At 45.0% G+C, this 19538-nt stretch overlaps 1 protein-coding gene across 2 annotated transcripts in view; it reads right to left on the reverse strand.

Annotated features, from left to right (window-relative positions):
* Tecta (tectorin alpha) overlaps positions 1–19538 on the reverse strand; it is a 71310-nt gene that overhangs the window by 20179 nt on the left and 31593 nt on the right. For both annotated transcript variants that reach the window (XM_021206961.1, XM_021206960.1), the window contains exons 11-13: positions 17815–18416; positions 9798–10359; positions 2731–2930 (exon numbers count right to left, since the gene is read on the reverse strand). In XM_021206961.1, the coding sequence (XP_021062620.1) occupies positions 2731–2930; positions 9798–10359; positions 17815–18416 (1364 nt within the window). The remainder of the gene's footprint in view (positions 1–2730; positions 2931–9797; positions 10360–17814; positions 18417–19538) is intronic.

Consider the following 19538-nt stretch of genomic DNA (forward strand, 5'->3'; position numbering starts at 1 on the left):
TACACTCAGCCTGATAATTTAATGCAATATTTTACACATCTTGTGTCAAAGTTTCATAGTGTGAATTTTTTTTCTTGACTTATAGCTTCAGGTCGGTGATCAAAGGGCTTTAAATTCTGCAGCATTTTAGATTTCAGATTTTTGGATTAGAAATGTGTAAATTATATCAATTTACCAGACAGTCCTATTCAGAGAAGATGTTTTAAGATACATAAAGAGGACTATGATTCAGTCTGGCCGCTGTTTCCTGTTTAACCACAGATTTAACAATACCCTCATATTGACTGATTGTGACTCAGATTCAAGGGTGAACAGAGGGCAAGCTCTCCTGAGCAGGATGTCATTCATCCTCAGAGTGAGGACATTAGAAGTCAGGTCCTCTCTCCTTCTAGATTTGTAACATACTCAGGGTCCCAGCAGCCTCAGGAACTGACTTCCTTTCTCTTATCAGATTTATACAATAATTGAGTGGTTGGTCTGGCCTCTGTTTGATAAGAACACAGACATTACGTTGGTGGGAAGGGAGAAAAATAAGCCGATGTTTGTGGCTATGATCAGGGGTAAATAGCCCATCCACACAAGAACTTGATTGTGGAACCAGCGTCAAAGGGAGGCATCTGGCCCCACGCTGCTTTCTTTACCTTAATTAGACATGACAATGACAGCTGGGTGATTACCCTACATGCTAATGACTAGATGTGTTCTCTCTCTAGTTCCAAGGAAATCTGCTGTATAAACAAAGCCTCCAAGCTTGTTTGAATTGAGGCAAATGAATGTGGATTATTGGTTCTGTGACTTTGCCACTTCCCAGATATAAACTGTTGTCAAAAGCCACTGACTTTCTGATGAAAAGCAGATAATAATGCTTGCAGTACTAATAGCTGCCAAGGGTTGTTATGGGCCTTTCTGGAGGATTCTGAGTGGTTTTATATGCACCATTTCATTAAAATGCCTGGATATATATATATATATATTTAACAAAATGTTTCTCAAGAGAGTAAGAATCATCCTTATAACAAACAGGAACCACTAATCGTTGAAGGATTGGGTACCAGGTACCAGGCTGGGCAAGTAGCCCGGGGCATCCAGATGACCCCCATTGTGAGCCACAGTTCATCCATAGGCAAACAAAAAGGTCAGAGAAATGACAGCCAGTTCAACATCACTCCTCCAACAGCGAGAGAGCTAGGACCAAGCTTGAGTCCTGTTCCTTCCGGCCACACTGACTCAGGATCCCTGTGGAGAGCTACAGGACACAGCTGAGAGACCCATGTGGGTCATGGCCAGGCTAGGAGCAGGGTTAGAAATGTGTTCTTTGAATCTGGAGCCTGGTTATAATGGCGTCCAGATGCGGAGAACACAAACTATTTTCTTCCACGGTTTTGCCTCTTCCCTTCGAATGACATTCCTAAGAGTTAACGTGGGTCCCAGCCCTTCTGAGAAGCCCTCTCGTTGGTTCTACTGTTCTCTCCAATATAACCTCCAAATGTCTTCTGCAACGAAAACGAAATCGAGCGTAATGCCTCCGTTTCTGTTCTTTTATTTATTCCCCAAATAAAGGCAGCTCAGTCAATCTCAAATGAGTCAATGCATCTTTACAGAAAGGAGACATTATTTATTTTTGCCTAGTTGAGTTCCAGTTCAGACACTTCAATTAGATTTCTGGCAAGCGCTCCCACCTTCATTTAAAATTGATCGGCTCGGCAGGGTATCATTTTTCACTTGTTGATATGTTATTTTGTAATTGTTTCCTTCTTTAAAGCATAATTTTTGTTTCTCTCCTGAATAGGTATTTTTAAGTCAGGGAACACAATTCCTCAGCCTCCTCCATCACACTACCAATGTGGCTTCCACACAACCAATGCCCCGTAACGGTCTACTCAAGCACATTTAAATGAAGATTGGGCTGGAGGTACAATGACTGGCCAAAGACCTTCTTGTAGGAGGCCACAGCCCCTCCCCTGGGCTACCCGAAGCCGCACCTTAAAAGATGGCATCTGTTGGCTATGGAGCTTGTAGTATCAAGTTTTTTTCTTAGTTTGGTGTTACCGCACATTAAATATTACAGGCTTAGTGGCATGCCTCCTAGGGTGTTCGAGAACCTGGGATCTATTCCTACCACTGCCTCCTCCCCAAATTTAAATAGCAAAATGATTGAGCAAGCCAATATGTTTGCTTAGGGAGTGTGAGGGAATGGAGGCCCTTCATCAGCATTCCAAACCCACCCCGGGAGAAGCAAAGGGTGGGATGAAGCCCAGAGGTTAGCACATGGGGCCTTTCTAGGAATGATATCAGGATGACAAACGGCACATGTGTGGGAGCTTCAATAGCCGGAGAGGGAAGGCCACTCCTCCCAGCCTTCAGCCCCATATTTTCTGCTTAAAAACATCCTTAGCGGAGACAGCTACAAATGTCAGATTCACAACCACTCTAGTTCCAAACTAGAGTCCCATCAGAAGCTTTCAGAGCAAGATTTACAGGGAGGCAGTGTAAAGAAGGGCGTAAAGACAGGAGTGAGAGGAGGAGGCCTTGCTCACGCAGAGCCCGAGGTCTGGGTCTGGCGGAGATCCCAAATGCTCAGAACACTACTTCCGTTCTCAGCTTCAGGTCACCTATACTGCTCATTCATCATCATGGAGCCGGAGACCTGGGCAGTTCTGGCTGCCCCCTGGGCCTTGGAGAGAAGCCAGTCTGGTGTGGAGGAAGAGGCCAGCCACCTCCAGTACCCACCTCGTAGTATTTGCCATCGGAGTAGCAGCCGCAGTTGTGGGGCAAGATGCAGCTCTTGCCATTGAGGACGTAGCCCGCGTCACACTGGCAGCCCTCTACGCAGTAGTGATTACAGTCACTCTTCAGGCGGATGGCAGCACAGCGGGGCTGGCAGACGCTCACACAGCTCTCGTAGTGGCTGTTAGGGGGGCAGGTGACCGCTGGAACAGAAGGGACTAGTCAAGTCACAAGGAACTGGAAATGGCTTTCTCCCAGCCTCGCTCAGGGAGGTGGAAGGCAGGGGGTGAGGGAAGAGGTGTGGGGCTGGCTCACCCACGCTCATCACTTATGAAGAGCCTCTGTCTGATTCCTTATTGCTTAAACGACAGGCTGCTGTGTGCAGAGGGAAGGTGCTAGAGTCTCCTCCCATAATCTTTGTCCTCTCTTTAGTGTTGGCTTTTTGCGATCTCTACTGCCTACCACTGTGAAACCCACTGGCCTCAAGGAATCCCAACGTGGGCTAGACAAGGCTTGCACACCAGCCCAGCCTCTCAGGCTTCATTCATACCAATACTGTTCTTCACACCCTGCTTACCCGAACACCCCATTCTCTCCGTCCCACTTAGAGAATCATGAGATAGTGCCCTCTTCCTATTACAAAATGCCACTCACCCTCCCCTCTGAACCTCCCTAGAACCTTTAGTCTAAACCAGCGATATATCAGCAAGAGACCCGTTAGCCACATGGTCTCTGAAAAACGTGTGCGTGTGTGCATGTGGGCAACTTGACCTGAATCAGTGTGTTCTATGTATGCCCTGAGATGCATCTAGCACTGTGTCTGTGGAAGGCAGGTAAAGGACCGGTGAATACTGCTGAGTTCTGGTACGAAATGCAGACAGGCTATTTAGGGGCTGAGCCTCAGCTTCTTTGCGTACATAGTGCAGATACCAACAGCACAGGGATTTGCATACTTAGAAGAACTCTGGTCACATAGTGATCAATAAAATTAACCAATCATTAAAGCAAGTCTTGCTTGAGAGTTTTGTAGCAGCTGCTCTCTTAATCAATGCATACTAAACGCACAACAACCGTTTATGTGGAAATGTCTCTATAATATATGGAAGGTTTGGGGGGGGTGTATCTTTCATCGAGTGGTAAATAGGACCTTGTAGAGTGCACAGTCCTAAGAATTTAATACATGGGTATATTTGTAGAAGCACTACCACAGTGTCATTCATATATATATATATATATATATATATATATATATATATATATATATAAAAGTCTAGTTAGTTCAAAAGATAACACCCTCAGGTCATAGAAAATACAGATGGCCTGGATGCAATACTAACAAATTCCAGTGGATTCTTGCACAGATTGTCTATGCACATAGGCACATGTATGTGTGTGTGTGTGTGTGTGTGTGTGAGTGTGTGTGTGTGCACCTTATCCACAGCTTTGGATTTTCACATGAATGTGAGCATAATCTACAAACTGTGCCATACCTTGCCAAACCTTCTCCTGCTTTTTCCTAACAACATTTCTTCCACTCATCTCTTCCATTTCTGGAACTATTGTCTTTACAACACTTCATGGTGTGTATCTTCTGTATGAATATCATGGTATATATATTTTTCTCATAAATTAGGCTATAGAATAACGTCCTAGAAGTGGAATTTTTAAGCCAAAGGATAGGTACACCCTCCCACTACCATCATCATCATCATCACCACCATCATGGCTATTACCATGGCTGCCACTACTACCACTACAGTGCTGGATCTCCAACCCAAGCCTTGCTCTGCCACAGAGCTATGCTCCCAGCCCCTTAAGTCTTTGGTAGATCCCACTGAGCTGCCCTGCAAGTGAAGAGGTTGCACCAAGGAACAAAGAAGAATTGGTCTCCTGAGGTTTCAATGGTGACAACCCAGGGCTTCTGACTTCTGGAAATGTGAAAAGTAAAAGAAGAAACTCTCTTTCTGCTGTCTGTGCATTTACTTTGCACTTCTTCGAGCCTTGCTATCATTTCATTTGTTTATAATCATTTTTTCTGTCTCCTGTGAACTGCCTTTTCTCATCCATAATACACTGTGTTGTTGAAGTTTCCTCTTATTAGACTGTAAGTGCTCTTTATAAATTAAAAACACACTTTTGTGTGTCACATGTATTACAAAGTATTCATCACTTGTCTCTGACTTTGCTTCTTTTTTAAAAAATTGTATTTTTTTAAATTAATTTTTTGCCATGTAGAGATGTAAAAAATTTTACGAGGTCAAATTTATCTAGTTTTCCTTAATAGCTTTGAGTGTGTGTGTGATTGGGGGCGGGGCAAACTCCTTTGTTTCATTATAGTACTTTTATAATTCGATTTTTAAATGTTTAATCTTTATTCAGCCTGGATTTTATTTTGTACTGGAAATGAGAGAAAGACTAAACTCTTATCCCCCCCCCCCCGAGAATTTTCCTAACATCTCTTCACTACTTATTACATAAATATTCCTTTTCCTCAAGTTATTCAAAACCAGGTTGACAATTTCTAACGATTAGGATCCGCGGTTTTCAACCTTCTTAACACTGTGACCCTTTAACACAGTTTCCCATGTTGTGGTGACCGCAAAACCATAAAATTATTTTGTTGCAATTTTGTAACTATAACCTTGCTGCTGTTATGAATTATAATGTCAGTGTCTGATACACAGGGCATCTAATATGTGATCTCAGGGGTCGCAACCCCCAGGTTGAGAACCACTGTGTTCTTTTCTCCCCCCCCCCTTGACTTGTTCATCTTTCTGCAGCTGCCCTTCTCACCATTCTTACATTCTTGTTATCTTGTGCTCGCTAACTTGTTCCTGGGAGACTATTAATACTGAGTATTAGTTAGTTGATTAATACTATTGCTATAGAGCATTAACAGTAAAATATAGCCATTTTCATATCTGGGAAGACTTTGGATTCTTCTCTGGCATCCAAACAGCACTGACACCATGCTAGGTGACCAATAGACACCCGATTGTGAAAATTTTAAATTTTCACATTTTAAATACTGATTTATTACTTCACACCCCCCCCCCTCTAAATTCTCCAGCCTCGGAGAGCTGGAGAGTGATGACTGCTTGTGTGTACTGTCGTCAAGAACATGGCTCTTGCTGAGACCAGTAGACTTACTTAAAACTGTGCCTGTGTGGACTGCAGGGCACACAGATCCCCTGAAAAGCGATGGAGTGGAATGGATTAGGATGGGATGGACAAGCCCTCTGGAGTCAGACTGACCTGGCTATGAACCCTGGCTCTGCCATTAACTGGCAGGGTCACCTTGCACAAGTTCCTTGTGCTCTCTGAACTCATTTTTCTCCCCCTATAAAGTGGGGGTGACATTGAAGCTCTCTTCCCATGAGAAGTTTGTAAGCTTCTCAAGGAGACAGTTTGTAAGCTGCTAGCTCATCCCCTCCTCCCCTCCCCTCCTCTCCTCCTCTCCCCTGCTCCCCTCCCCTCCCCTCTCTTTTCCATGAATAACAAAGTACTTGGGGCTTCCATGGTTTTGACGACATCGCTGATGATAGGAATAGTTGTTGTAGCAATTCATTTTTTAAAACTCATCAACAAGCATTTGTTGGGTTTGCAAGGAAATAGGTAAAACAAATCCTTAGTTGCTAAGGTCTGATAGAAGGGATATCCAAAACAATGATGCTAATCAATTTTCACTGATCAGCTGCCAAGCACTTAGAGATGGGTCAGAGAGACAGCAGTTCTTGACGCCCAGTAGGGCAATTCTCTCTCTCTCCACACTTCCCATTTCCCCAAATTGTTCTCTGTATGAACATTACCTCCTTCTCAGCTCCCCCTCAAGAAGGGGTCCACAAGTCCACATGCTACATCCTAAACAGGGCCAGGCAAACAGCGCGAACTATGGAGCACTTATCTGTGATCTGTGCCTTCTACCATGTTCTCAATATCTGCTGCTCCAAGACCCTCATGGGGCAACTAAAATTAGCACAGCAGCCTTGGCTGATGGGATTTTAGGTGGGGTTAGTAATTAAGACAATTTATCTCTCGTTTTTCCTCTAAGGCCATTTGTTCAACGTGGGTAGAGAGGTTTTCAGTGCATTTACAAATAAGGCAATTGAGTAATAAATTATCCCATTGATAAGAACAGCCAATATTGTTGAGAAAAAAATTGGCATTCTACCTTGTTACCAATAAAGCATACATCGAATGGGCAATTTGGTTTAATCCCCTTTCCCCCCTGAAAGTACCATTCTTATACCTAACACGTGACTAATAAATTGGGTTAACTTTTAGATGACCCCAACTTCCCAGAGATCAAAGTCACCTAAGATACAAAGGACCTCATCAGGCCAGGCTTTCTTTTGAATGTCTCAAATGGGAGAGCTAAGCCACCTGCAGCCTTGCCTTGTCCCCTCCCCTGGCCACATGCCATCTTCAGTTTGTTCTCTAGTTTTTAGTTTCTCTTTATTATTCACAACCACCATCTTCCCACCTACCCTGTCTTTTGGATCTTTATCCCTGTTTCAAAATGCCAAAAAAGAAAAATATAAGCCACTCTGCGCTGGGAACCATTCTCAGTTGCCTGTTGCCTGTAATTTGTCAGCTGGGGAGAAGCTGGGGGCAGTTGGTCTACAGCAGAGAGGTGGTATTCAAGGCTGAGGTGGAGGGGGACAGACTTGAGTCTCAGTGCCATGAATAGAAGTCTCCATGACTAGGTTAACCAGGTGCACAGGACACAGCCAGTGCTTTGGCAGAACTTTGAAGAAGAAAGAGGACCAGATTACTGGTGTGGAGGACTGGAAGAAAGGAGACATCATCTTCATATCTTCTATCACTAATCAAGCTCTGTCACAGAGTAACTTTGACCTTAGATAGGGGGGCGGTGGTCCTAGGGATCCTTAACTCAATTCTTTTTCCTTCCCATGAGTGTCAAAAGCTGAAGCCCATTAATTGGGGGAGAGTTCTTGTTGCTGTCAATTCCTTTAAGGCGCTCCCTTGTTTGTCACAGCTAGACATGATAGCATTTGGCATTCATTATATCTGTCTGTCCCCCAAGCCCCCTGCCTATCCCATTTAAGCAGACCCAGAGCATTGGAGCCAATGAGCAAGGGGAGAGAGACAGAGAGAGAGAGAGAGAGAGAGAGAGAGAGAGAGAGAGAGAGAGAGAGAGATCCCTGTGACAGACTTCAAGAAGAACCAGGTTCAGCTCCCCTCTCAAATATGCTGAGGTCTCTCTGCCAAGAGCCTAGTTTTCTGGTTCAGAGGAAGTCAAGCATGCCAGCTCCACTGCACTGACTCCAGTAAATCCCCAGGAGACCTGGACATTGCTCTAACCCCAGACTGTTTTAAAGGCATATATGTGTGTGTGTGTGTATGTAATATATATGTGTAATATATATGTATTGAATGAGCTTTAAATAAGGGGTACAGCAGGCTCCACAAAGAACAAACTCTCATTTTCATCCTGGAAAAGGGAGATTTGGGTGCAGAGCTATTGTGATATCTCATATACATATAGATATATGAGATTGAAGACATCAGATTTTTCTGGACAGTCACCCACAGACATCATGTCCCCCACCTTCCTTGCTCAAGAACTGAACTTGAATGATATAATCTTGGATTCTTTCCCCCTCCCTCTTCTGCCCACCCCAGTTTCCATGAACCCAACGTCTGTGTGTGGAATGCAGACCAACTGATCATTAAACCACAATAGCTCTGCACCCAAATCTCCCTTTTCCAGGATGAAAATGAGAGTTTGTTCTTTGTGGAGCCTGCTGTGCCCCTTATTTAAAGCTCTGAGAGTCCAGCATTGATTTGTAGCCATTTTGTACAATCAGACCTTTTATACAAAGAAATGTGCTATGGTTAATGAGGCTGGGGTAGGAAAATAGGCCATGGCAGTTTGACTAAAGACTCACTGATTTATTTCACCCCCAACTCTTTCCTATGTGCAAATGCTGAATGCAGGCGAATACTCTAGCTAACTCTCCTGTGGTCCACGAGTTTAGTGCATGGGTTGGGGCGAGAGTCAAATCCTGACCTTGCCATTGAGATTGCTTGACCTCACTCAAGTTACTTAATTCCTTTAATCCTCAGTTTTTCCTTGTCTAATAGGGTTATTGTAAAGAAGTAATGAAATTGTGCTGATAGGGAATTTAGCAGTGGGTTTAACCACTGTAAGCCATTGATATAATACCACCACCTAACACGTATTGTGTGCTAGGATTCCAATGACCTAATTTGATCTTTCTAGTGTCTCTGAGCATAAATGGTTCAGGCAGCATTATGGCTGCTCCTTAGAGAAGAAGCTGAGTAGCAGGAAGGGCAAGTGAGTTAGTTCAAGGTTACACTGATCCTTAATGGCCAAGTTGAGCCTTGAATCCATGAACTTAACTCCCTTTTCTAATGTTTTTAATATCGTGCCATGTTCTACAGCCACAAAGGCTAATATATGACATGTAATACACATACATACATACATACATACATACATATGTAATGATGGACCCATTAGGTTTGAGAGCAGTGTTTCTCAACCTGTGAGTTGCGACCCCTTTGTGGGTTGAATGACACTTTCACAGCGGTCACATATCAGATATCCTGAATATCATGTTTACATTACAAGTCACAACAGTAGCAAAATTATAGTTGTGAAGTAACAACGAAAATAATTTTATGATTGAGGGTCACTACAACACAAGGAACCACATCAAAGGGTTGCAGCATTAGGAAGGTTGAGAACCACTGACTCTTCCCCGTTAGTCTCTGGGAAGCATTTTGTTGTGTTGTTGACATTCAAATGCAGCATGTGATATTCTGTGCTTTAGATATGTGGTCTTATTCCATCCTCCAGGGTAACCCATCAATTCTGTGGTGTTGATCCCTCTCTACAAAGAAAGAAAGAAGACTGTAGGAGGTTACACCTTCTGTTTCAGGTAATGGGGCTGAGTTCCAAAGTGCGTATCCTAAAGTCAGTCTTCCCAATGTGCCCTCACTTCTATGGAGCTGGACGACCAGCCTCCCACACCAATCAGAAACAAAGAGGAGCAAGACAGAGAGATAGGAGGAGAACTCACAACAGGATGTGTAGTTCCTCCAGCCGGTCACTGCGATTCCTTGAGTCTGGCAAGTGCTGGCATAGTTTTGTAACCAGCTGCAGGCTGTCTGCACGGCACCCCCATCGATACAGGAGTCAAACAGGCAGTTTTTGTAGAAAAAGGTGGGGTTGACTTTGCTGTGACACTTGGCAAAGCCAGCATTCTGGTTGGGGATCAGGCTGCACAACTGCTGTACTTTGGAGAAACCTTCCACTTTGGCACAGGATGGGCAGCGGTCCCCACAGCCCACCTGGCAGAAGGTGTCCCTCTTCACCCAGCTCTGGCCAAACTCATTGATACTCAGTGCAGGCAGCCCCATGGGCATCTCAAGGTCATCGTCGGGGTTGCCATTGTAGCGTCCACAGAGGCCATAGGTGCTGTTCTGCATGCTTCGGGGGACGGTGATAGACAGGAAGGTCTTCCAGTCATACACGACCTTCAGGCCAAAGTCAGTCTCCACGACCACATGAAAGCCGAACGAAAAGATGTTTATCTTCCCTTGTCCTAACTTCAGGGGCAGGTATAACCGTTCATTGTTGACCTGTAAGAGACAAAGAGAAGAGCAAACAGCCCGGTTGGCCTAAACATTCCTCAGTCGTCCTAGTCACTGGTCTTCTGAAGGACACGTCCCACGTGGAGCTTGCCCAGGTAGAACATGAGCTTTGTGTGTAACGCTGTTTATGCCAGTCAACTCTTATTATTAGGATTTGAACAAACTTAAATGACTATCCTTTGTACACTAATATACCTATTTATTTCAGTGCCTTCTGTTTATACAGCATTATTTTCCCCCAGGAGTTCAAATTGTTTTCTCTAAGGTAATGGGAGGATAATAAAAATTCAATTAACGTTGAGAATAAAATACCAAAACCTAGAACTCCCATGTTTCTATTTCTAGCTCTACTGTGGATTTATTTTAGGCAGTCTCCAATGTATTAATTCCATTGGGGTATTTTTTGGAGGATGACTTCACTCTATGGGTTCCTCTGCCTGGCAGGTCACTCACCACCCATCAACATCTCTCTCATCCTCAGGCTGTGCTCCCACGATACGTCTCTAATAAAGCAATATTATGTGAGTCTCAGACCATGGCCAAGATGACCACTCCCTTGCCTAGACAAACACAGCATGCCATAGCTATAATTCTCTTATATTCCCCTCTACTTTGGATCAAGATCAAACACATGCACATCACCAAGTGTCCATCATGGCCTGCCTTGAGTGACAACTCATTATAGGCACTTTTGCCTCACCTGTAAGATTATAAGTAACAGAGGGGCAGGAACCATTATGTCTACCCTCTCTTTAGGACCTCCTATGTGCCCCACAGTTCTGTTTCCCAAATGAACCAAGCACGCCATCCTAGCTCCATCGTCTCCTATGATTAAGTATGGAAGGTATTGTCCTTGTCCCAACAAGGACCCTCATCTCCAGTCTTGGTGGCTGTGGTACAGTGATAACTCAGATGACCTTGGTCCACTCAAGGGAAACCTCTGGCTAACAAATGATCCACATTGGTGACCAGCTTCATGATGTAGGTCATGTTCAGAGCATCCAGCATCGGAGTATCTAAAGCCAGTCTTTATCTCTTTCCCTAGGCTTTCCCTGGCTTTCTTAAGAAGCCCCATCTTGGAGCTTGATTCTAAAGAACCTTCTACAAGATACCAAAGGGCATCCTCCCTTAATGCTCTTTCTCTAGGTCAATTCTCTCTCCTCAACACTCAGCTCATCTTCCTTTGCTTCTATTCTTATTTGCCTAGGCAGAATCCATTCATCTCACAGACATTAGTGTGGCGACTACTGTGTTCCAAGCATAGCACTACGCTGGGGCAAGGGATGGGCCCTTTTCTCCTGTGTATAACAAGGCAGGGACTTGAACAGATCCTTAAACAAGATCATTGATAAAAGCAGTGATGTAGGTACAGAGATGTCGCAGACTCAGCCAAGGGACAGAATCAGTGGAGTCTACAGATGACATTCCTCACATGGAGTCTTAAAGGATGCATAGGGTGGGTGAGATAAGGGGGGGGGATGAGTGTGAAGATAAGGGAACTCCAAGCGAAGAGCACCCCCAAGCAAAAGCCCAGACAAGATAGAGCATCTTAGCCGTAAGGAAAGACGAGCGCGCTTTAGTATTGATTGATCTCAAATACATCCTTGGGATTGGAGGATGAATCTGAGGACAGAGAGGCTGGAAGGATTGCAGTCAAGAGTGTCTCATTGTCAGTGTCAAGTAGGCAAAGAGGCTGAGCCAGAAAGGCTGACCCATGGCAGTCGGGCTTTGGGAGAGGGGAAGTGACCTAAGATGTTGACGGGAGAATTTAAATGGAATAATGAGATCAGAAGTCAGATTACGAAATACCCTGCACATAAAGTAACCCGTATCCAGAAAGATCCAGAAAGAAGTCCCACAGAGTTTCGTTAGGAAGGGAGCAGGGATGGGATATAGCAAACGGGGATGGACAAACCTGCATGACCACCCTCAAGTTACTCGTGGTAGTATGATGGAGATGTCATGTCAACCACGCTGTACCACAGTTTAGGAAAGAATGGAAACTTGTGTACATACAGAACAGATACAAATGTATACATGACTTATGGTGTGGGTTCGGCCTATGGATGTGAAACCTGGGGGAGGAACTCTGCCTTTGCTGGAAATGAGATCACAGGTTGGCGTTCCACTGATGGTTTCCTTAAACTCCTATCTCCGGTTTCCTTCGACAGGCTTCAGCCTCACATCCCACACCCTACCTTCTCTCCAGGCCTGCCCTGATGCTTCCCTGACCTACGCACTCTGAGCTCATTCTCTTCCTGGCAGATGGGCTCCTTCAGGTTTGGATCTGGATCAACTCTTCCAAGAAGCCACACACACACACACACACACACACACACACACACACACACACACACCGCTCCCCCAAGCCCTAAAGCAGGTCAAGACAACTTCTGTTGTCTTACCCACCTTCGCATGGCGCATTTCTGCATGCTTCCTAATTACACTGACGTTAACTGCTAAGAGGTCTGTCTCTCCCATCAGACTGTTTCTTTCTTATGAGAGAAACCATGCTTAATTATTTTTACTGCTTTCATTTTTGATGCCATTGTGTAAAACATTCCTTGGCTGAGGAGATGCTTTCTGTATAACCACAAGGACCTGGATTCCAACTGCAGGAATCCACAGAAGGCTGAACACTGTAGCACATGCCCTTAGTCTTGTACTCCTGTGGGAGGATGAGAAGCACAAAGGAATCTATAGTTGCATCCAGGCCAGCTGGTGACCACAGTGATGAATGAGAGACACTATTCAAGGTGGATTTCAAGCCGGGCGTGGTGGCGCACGCCTTTAATCCCAGCACTCGGGAGGCAGAGGCAGGAGGATTTCTGAGTTCGAGGCCAGCCTGGTCTACAAAGTGAGTTCCAGGATGGCCAGGGCTACACAGAGAAACCCTGTCTCGAAAAACCAAAAAAAAAAAAAACAAACAAACAAAAAAAAAAACGAGGTGGATTTCAAGGACCAGCATCCAATATTGTCCTATGGCCTCCACCTGCACACTGTGGAGCACATGTGTTTATACTCAAACACATGAATGCGCATGCACACGTACAAACTTTTTTTTTTTTTTTAATTTTCACTTCTTAGTATAGAGTAGCTTGTTGAACCAAACTGTACCAGAGTGAAGCTTCAAAGCCAAGTAAGAGTGTGAGAGGGGCTCAGAGGCCTCCCTGCACATGAAGGGTGTGGATGTGCTGGTACCTCCGGTTATGCCACGGGAGGGACCAACTCTGCCCAGCTCTGGCTGCACCCAGCAGAGCCCCAGCTACTGCAGTATCCCTGCGGTGGCTAATCTTCTGCGGCTCACCCTCAGTTGCCCTGCCTGGTCTATAGAGAGCGTGTTTACTTCTAGCCTCATTGAGCCTTGTTGATTTTCTAAGTTTCTGCAGCACAGTTCGGTGCACAAGAAGGTCAGAATCATAGAAGAGTCTCATGTCCCAGCGAGTGACTTCTATGTCACCCTCCATTTCTAAGAGCACCGGTGGTGACCTGGGGCTCTGGGCTATACAGCTGGTCCTGTGCTTTCTCTCACTCTGTCATGATGACAGCCAATTATTCTTCAGCTATGGTGACTAATAATAACATCATAGGAGAAACAAATGCAAATGCCTGAATAAGCAGGTCCTGTAATGCATATTAATAATTCAAAGTAACTGCTAAATCTATCCCATGGGCTCACAGAGTAAAAAAGCCTCCAGTACATCCTGATTTGGCCTGCTTGTCAGGAGTTTGAAGGCTGTCGACTCTGTTCGCAGCATGGCACTTAGGAAGAAGGGTCCTGGCCCAGAATCCTCGTACCTCTTTTATCTCCTCATACTTGATGTTCATTTCTCTCTAGGTGCCTCTATTGTGAGTAGCAGCCCAGAAAGATACACTGAAGCCTTAGCTAGTAGTCCTTGTGAATGTAGCTGATACTGGGAAACTGTCTTGAAGGATATAACCACGATGAGATGAGGTCACGTAGGTTAAGTGAACCCCATATCCAAAAACGACTGTTCTTAAAAGGAAAGAGAGACGTGATACTGAGAAGCAGAGTGCAGAGGGCCCTTGTGGCTCTCATCCACCAGTGGATCTCATAAGACTGGGACAGGCACATGCCTGGAAGGTAGACTGACTCTGTGGGGCTTAACCCCACCGTGGAAGGGAAGAAAAGTTGACACCCAAAAAGAATGGGGAACTGGCTCCTCTGACGGAGAGAGGTGGCATGAAGTCGCCATGAATATGTTGCATGGTGTTTTTTTGTTTGCTTTCTTCAATTTAACAGAATCTAGAGTCATCTGAGAAGAAGAAACCTCAACTGAAAAAATGCCTCCATTGGATTGTCCGTAGGCAAGTCTGTGGGACATGGGACATTTCTTCATTAATGATTGATGTGGTAAGGCCCAGTGCTGCTGCCCCTGAGCTTGTGATGATATATATATATATGTATATGAATATATATATGTTATGTATATGTATAGTGTATGTGTATGTATATAGTGTATAGTGTATGTGTATGTGTGTATATATATATGTGTGTGTATATGTATATGTAAATGTATATGTATAGTGTACGTGTGTATGTATGTATGTGTATATGTATATATATATATGTATATGTATAGTGTATGTATGTACTGTATAGTGTATGTGTATATATATCTCAAGCTAAGTAAGCCAGTAAGCAGTGCTCCTCCATGGTTCATCAGCTCCTGCCTTGAGCTCTTCTCTTAGCTTCCTCCGTTGATGGACTGTAGAATGTAAGCCATATAAACCTTTTCTCCCCAGGTTGTTTTTGGTCACAGTGTTTATCACAGCGAGAGAAAGAGAATGAAGACAACAAGAATTCAATGATCTGTGCACATAACTAGGACGACCTTACAAAAAAATCCTCACATATAACCTCGTATATCTACACCTTCACTGCTGAGAGCACGCAAGCCAGGGCGGAAGCACGGCCTGAGTCAGGCAGCTAGACAAGGCTTATCAGCAGATGAATGTATTTTAAAGGAGAAAACATCCAACAGCCTTGAAAGGCCAAGCAAGGGGAAGGGTAGTGAATATCAAGGAGATAATTAACTGCACGAAAATGTATAAACCTAAGGGTGGGACTGTATCAGATGGGGGAAAGAGGAGAGGGCACAGTGAGGTAATGCTTAGACGAAGCCAATGATCCCTTTGTTTTAACCTCTGATGAAAGTGGAATAGACAGACGGTGTTATAATGAGTAGCTTCAACTGTAGAGACATCTGCTAGAATTTTAATCTCGGGGCTGGGGAAGTGGCAGAGTTGGTAAAGTGTTTCTGCACAAGTTCCCAGAATCTATACAGAAAATGTTAGGCATGTGCTTATAAACCCAGCATTGAGACAGAGAGACAGGGGAATCACAGAGAGATTCTTGTGTTTGCAAGCTAAGCTAGCCAATTGGTGATCTCTAGGCTCAGTGAGAGAGCCAGTCTCAAAAAATAATAATTAGGGCTGGAGAGATAGCTCAAGAGTTAAGAGCCTTGGCTGCTCTTCCAGGAGACCCAAGTTCAAGTCTCAGTCACCCACATGGAGGCTCACAACTGTCTGTAACTTCTGTTTCCCTGGATCTCTTCAGTGAAACTTCTGTTTCACTGCTCTCTCTTGGCACCAGGCATACTCATGGTGCATAGGCATACATATGTATAGGCAAAGAATCCATACACTTAAGATAAAATAAAATGTAAAAAAATAACACATAAATCAATAAAGGAAGACAACTAGTGTTGACCTATGACTTACAAACACAGACACACACACACACAGAGAGACACAAACACACACACAAAGACAGACACAAACACACACACACACACTTAGAGAGGCAATGGACATCTATATATACACATGCATGACATGCACATTGGCCCATTCAGTATCTCAGATTGCTAAAGAAGTAACCAGCAGCAGAGAGAAACCCACAGGAACCTTAAAAGACAGGGATCATAATGTCACTTCATTCATTCACTTGACAAAGGGTCACAGTTCCAGTCCAGCCTGGACGCCAGAGTGGAACTCTTGGTCAGAAATGAAAGAAAAGCATACTAGCAACAAACCAAGGCTGCTGCCTCAGATGCTAAGTAAGCTTGTCCAGTTACTGTAAACGGTAGGCAGTCCTAGCTGTAACTTCTCTGTGTCAAAGTTAAACAGATGCCCAGGAAGAAGAGAAACCAGGAGGGCTCCTCCAGTGATTCCAGCCTTTGTGTTTAGCTTAGTCCACTTTATTTCATCATTCAAAAGAGAAAGCCTACAAGATTCCAAGGAGTCCAACTGGAGATTATTATGTGTACCATGGGCCTGTGGGGTCCACATTAGGCAGGCTCATCCCCTAAATCAGTGCCTGTAAATCAGTTCCACAGTCTCCTGGCTAACTGGCTGGTTCCAGCATCAGGCTCAGATGAGACAGTGGATCCGGGAAGGCTGCTCTGCCACGGGGGATGCTGTCTACAGGCTGTTTAAGGAGTTCAGGAGCCTTCTTGGCCCTCCTGCTCTTAGCATTGTGGCTAAAGAAGACTTCATGGATGGATCGGTAGAAGGAGGGACCTGAGGCCCCGGTGTGTAAAGGCAGTATGGAGAGTCATCCCCACTCACAAATGTTCCAAATATGAGCAAGACTCTGGAACTCAGACACTCTGGCCATCAATGGAGAGAATAGAAACAGTCAGGGAGGCCTGAGCAGGAAGGGGTCACGGGGATCTCAAAGGAGGGATGGTAACTGAGGGCACTAGTGTCACCGAGAGAACCACAGCCTGTGCTGGGCATGCAGTTTCTTACTGATGAATAACAGCAGTAGCAGACCACGGAATTGCCCACGGTTGCATAATGGTTGCCAACATTAGATCTGAATCTAGATCTTTGCCCTTAGTGATGTGTCTTGCTATATGATCTAAGGTGTATGGCTCAAGCTGCCTCTGCTCTCACGTTGGTGCCTGTGACTTTGGCAATCCTTTGCTCTCTGAACCTGTTTCTTGATCTATAAGAAAAAGCAACAGAAACCCCCCTGTGATGGTTTGTATATGCTTGACCCAGGGAGTGACACTATTAGGAAGTGTGGCCTTGTTGGAGTAGGTGTGTCACTATGGGTGTGGGCTTTAAGACCCTCATCCTAGCTGCCTGGAAACCAGTGTTCTGCTAGCAACCTTCAGATGAAGATGAAGAACCCTTAGCTCCTCCTGCTCCATGCCTGCCTGGATGCTGCCATACTCCTGCCTGGACCTGTAAGCCAGCCCCAATTAAATGTTGTCATTTATAAGACTTGCCTTGGTCATGGTGTCTGTTCACAGCAGTAAAACCCTAAGACATCCCCAAGGCCTCTCTCTCATAACACACTATGATTGCCTTTGGATTCTGCTCCACTATGGCCTAGCAGCACCCAGCTGGGTTGGGATGCTGCCTCCATAGGTGCCGAATCCACTCTGGAGGTCAGCCTTTGCTACTTACCAACACAGTGTGCTTGTAAGCCCGGTGTATCACAATGCTGTAGCCAAACACGGTCACGTCCACCTGCTTCACCCACAAGGCTAGAGATGGGTCCCGGTCCTCATTCTTGGCTGTTACAATGAACTTGGGGAAAGAGTCTGAGATTGTCCTGCTTCCTGTGGTGCAGAGAATGAGAGGGCAACTGGTCTGGAAGTCAAATGGGTAGCCGTCAAAGGTGAGATAGTGGCCATAGCCTGAGACGATACAGGAAGCATCAGTACGGGGCTGGCAGTAGTACAAGCCACTCTCTTCCATACAGTATTCATCGTCCCTGCAGGGAATGGTCTCACAGTGGACACTGTTGTCTGTGCCATTGCAGTAGCAGAAGATCTGGCAGTCCTGGTCTACCCAGAAGGTCTCATTGGTAGCAAGTTGATGCCCCTCAAAGTTGCAGCCGCACTCGCTCCGGGTGACACACTGACTGCCCTGCAGCGCATAACCTTCATCACACTGGCATCCCTCAGAGCAGCTGTCCACACAGATGGGGCCCAAGGCCAGGGTCTCGCAGGTCTCTGTACATGTCATACACTCCTCAAAATGGCTGTTCTCCGGGCATTCTAGAGCTGAGGGTGGTCAAAGAGAAGACAAGTTTGAAAAATGAACAGAGGGAAGAGACATCTGTGTGACTGTGTGTGTTCAGTCATATGTGGGTTTTTATTTGTGTAGGACAATGAGCTCAATGAAGCCATGGAATCGAATACTGTCACCCTCCCTGGCATAACTGAGGGTCAGAGGACTCTCCTAGGCTTCGTTTCTGTACTCGATCTTCTAGGCAGAAGATTCTTTGTCTATAACCCAACACTGAGCACCTGCTAAATGTGAACCTGGAGCTAGACCTTTTTGTGTGCCTTATCTCAGCCATATGGACTTAGACAAATCTTTTTATCATTATTCTATAGGCGAGGATGTGGGCGATCAGTGGTGCAACCTATCTACCTATAACCAGGCAGGGGTTGAAACATGTCTTGGCTTAGAATCTGGAGACAGGGTGTGATGTGCTACAGAAACACTTGCTTTGTGGCCACAGAAACCTGAGGATTCTACTCTCTCAGTTCTGGCTTGTAAATATCTCTGAGCAATGGTCTCTCTCTCTCTCTCTCTCTCTCTCTCTCTCTCTCTCTCTCTCTGTGTGTGTGTGTGTGTGTGTGTGTGTTGTTGTTGTTGTTGTTGTTGATGATGATGATGATGATGATGATGATGATGACAATAGCCATATTTACCTGGTAGGATTGTTCTGAGGATCAATAATTTAATATGCTGAGTCCACAGTAGAGGATTAATAAACAGCATGCTCCCCTCCACCACTTGGACCATCTTTCTCTGAAGCAGATTGCATTGGTCCAATATATCTCTCTTGGTCTTGTCTTTCTCTGCATCAGGCACCCTGCGGTCTCCTTCACCTCATCATCATGCTTTCTATGTAGTAATCCCCCTGCCTCTGCTCACACTTTCCTCTGCCTACATAGCCCCCTTCAAAGCCAAGTCATATGACTCTTTCACATTTCCTTTCGATGTCAGTCACACTTAGTCCCAGAAGCCTTCCTCGTTGGATCAAGTCTCTGCCATAGAAGAGTATGAGTAGCTCTCTGTGAGGTTCTGGGGAGTCAACCCCCTTCACCCCATGGCTTGGTTGGTGATAATTTGTCAGGAGCAGGGACCAAATCCAAGATCACAGAAATTTGCCT

The sequence above is a fragment of the Mus pahari genome, chromosome 10, assembly GCF_900095145.1.
Source record: "Mus pahari chromosome 10, PAHARI_EIJ_v1.1, whole genome shotgun sequence".
Classification (NCBI taxonomy): Eukaryota; Metazoa; Chordata; class Mammalia; order Rodentia; family Muridae; genus Mus; species Mus pahari.